Source organism: Portunus trituberculatus, chromosome 10 (genome assembly GCF_017591435.1).
Source record: "Portunus trituberculatus isolate SZX2019 chromosome 10, ASM1759143v1, whole genome shotgun sequence".
Taxonomy (NCBI): domain Eukaryota; kingdom Metazoa; phylum Arthropoda; class Malacostraca; order Decapoda; family Portunidae; genus Portunus; species Portunus trituberculatus.
The window spans coordinates 4,586,583-4,589,082 of NC_059264.1; the positions used below are offsets into that span (position 1 = coordinate 4,586,583).

Here is a 2,500-nt window from a genome sequence, read left to right on the forward strand (position 1 = left end):
TAGAGAGAGAGAAGTGAATGAAGTAAGAGAACAGAGTCAGTAGTAATGATGATGATGATAGTAATGATGGTAAATAAATAGATAGGAGTCACTAACAGAATAGCGAGTAGTACTAATGATAATGATGATGTTTGTAATGATAATGAGTAAATAAACGGAACAGTTCATCACTTACTCTCCCTTACGAGTTACTCTCACCCACTCACTTTCACCCAAAACTCACCACTACTTACCCCCAGGACTCCCACAACCTCCACCCAGAACCCGCCATATTCAGAAATGCCTTGCTTCCTCATGACGACAATTTCCAAAGCCTCTAGTTGAAGATACTCATGTTTTTAAGGATATTTTTATGGTTCTGGTGATGATTAGCAAGATTTCTCGTGGATCATAAGGAGAAGCTCTTGAAAACCCAGCTAGTTGTCTATGGGGACGTGGAAAAGTGTCGTGGTGAGAGAGAGCAAGGCGTTTATAAATATAGCCGCTTAGATCCCTACGTAAAAAAAAAAAGAGAGAAAAAAAGATCCGTATTGAGAAACGACTATTTTTCCAAGGCCACGGAGATGACTAGCGGGGCTTTCAAGAGTGTTTCTACAGTTAATAATGTAGAAATCTAGTCACTCTGCCTCTAGAACCGTAAAAACACCTTCATAAACTCCTGTGAATTTAAGTAAAAGTGATTGAGAATACGAGACTTTTTTTTATTTATACCATGTGGTCTTTTCACGGGAATTTATGGGCTAAAGGGGATACTTTTTAGGGTACCTCCTATCTCAAAGCCCACCCGCTAGGAAACCATTGCCCCGAGTGAGGAAGCCCAACCTACACTCGGACCGTGGACAGGATTCGAACCCGTGCGCTTGGAGACCCCTCGGACCCCAAAGCACGCATGGTTCCACTGTACCACGACTTGACCAGTATTCAGAACGCTTCGCTCTCTCACCGTCACTGCTTTCCGAAGGCTCCAGTTGAAGATACTTGTGTTTTTAAGGGTATTTCTATGGTTCTGGTGATGGATTGGTTAGATTTCTAGTTTTTAAAGAGAAACTCGTGAAAACCCGGTTAATTATCACTGTGGCCTTGAAAAATTGTCGTAGTGAGAGAGAGAGAGAGAGAGAGAGAGAGAGAGAGAGAGAGAGAGAGAGAAGGTGTTTCTGAATATGGGCGTTACTGTCACTCAAATCCTTTCATCCACTTATCCCCATCCCCACCCACAACCCACCCATAACCCCACGTACCCTCACCCATAACACCCCCATCAAATTATTCTCACACACTCACCCACACTCACTCTTACATGTAACCCACAACCTCCCACTTCCCCTTAACCCCTTCAGTACGATGACACGGTTCCATATTCATTCTGGTTACTATTTGGTGACTTTATACAGCTTCAGAAATTCGTGTGGGAATTCAAAAAGTGAAGACTCTCCCCATTAATCTTCTGAACTCCATAGATCTTTCCTAATCTAAATAAAAATGCGTTCCAATATAGAAGGGATGAAATTCCTCTCACCCACATCCACACACGCCTATACACGTACTTTATGGAAGGGCGTGGATATGGCAGCCATCCCACACGCCTTCTCCAACTGGTCAGGCGTCACTTGCAGGTCATCCATGAAAGACTTGAGCAGGTAGTCCACTAAAGTCTTGTATTCTTGATGTAATGCTTTGTGGTCTTCCCCTCTCTCGCCATCCTCCAGTGCCTCTTTTCCCTCTTCCACCATCTCTCCATCTTCCGGTCCTGGTTCGAATGCTGTAGGATGTATTTTTTTATGTAAGAGGGGAAAAGCTGGCCAAGGGAAACAAAAACGAAAATAAAAAGGTCCACTCAGTTGCCAGTCCCCTTGCGTGTCCGAGAGAGTTGGCTAAAAAAAGGGATAAATGTCTTGAAAGTTTCTTCTTAACCCCTTCAGTACAATGACGCTTTTTCATATTCATTCTGCTTACTATTTGCTGATTTTCTACAGCTTCAGAAACTCATGTGGGGGATTAAAATAGTGAAGACTGTGGCTATTAATCATCTGACCTCCATAGACCCTTCCTAATGTCAGTAAAATGGTCTAATCGTACACAAATCTCACTGTAAAAATGTGTCCCAGTATTGAAGGGGTTAAATGAGTTCAGGATTGAAATACAGAACCAGGTAGGAAGTTCCAGAGTGTACCAAAGAAAAGTATGAGTGATTGAGAGTGCTGGTTAACTCTTGCATCAGGGAGTTGGACAGAGTAGGGGTGAGGAAGAAGAAAGCCTTGTGGTGGTGGTGGTGGTGGTGGTGATTGGTGGGGATATATATGATTGCTTTCGTTGTTGTTATTGTTATTATTATTGTTGTTGTTTTGGTGTTGGTGGTGGTGATGGTGGTGATGATAATGCTGTTGTTGTTGCTGTTGTTGTTCTGTTTGTGGTGATAGTGGTGGTGGTGAGGTAGTAATGGTGATTGTTGTTGTTGTGATTGTGGTGGTGGTTGGTGGTGGTGGTGGTGGTGATAGTGATG

General features: G+C 43.0%; 1 protein-coding gene across 1 annotated transcript in view; it reads right to left on the reverse strand.

Moving 5' to 3' along the window:
* Positions 1-2,500, reverse strand: part of LOC123501986 (cilia- and flagella-associated protein 36-like) — a 9,325-nt gene that overhangs the window by 3,166 nt on the left and 3,659 nt on the right. Inside the window, exon 3 of the mRNA XM_045251124.1 lies at positions 1,545-1,759. Coding sequence (XP_045107059.1) covers positions 1,545-1,759 — 215 coding nt within the window. The remainder of the gene's footprint in view (positions 1-1,544; positions 1,760-2,500) is intronic.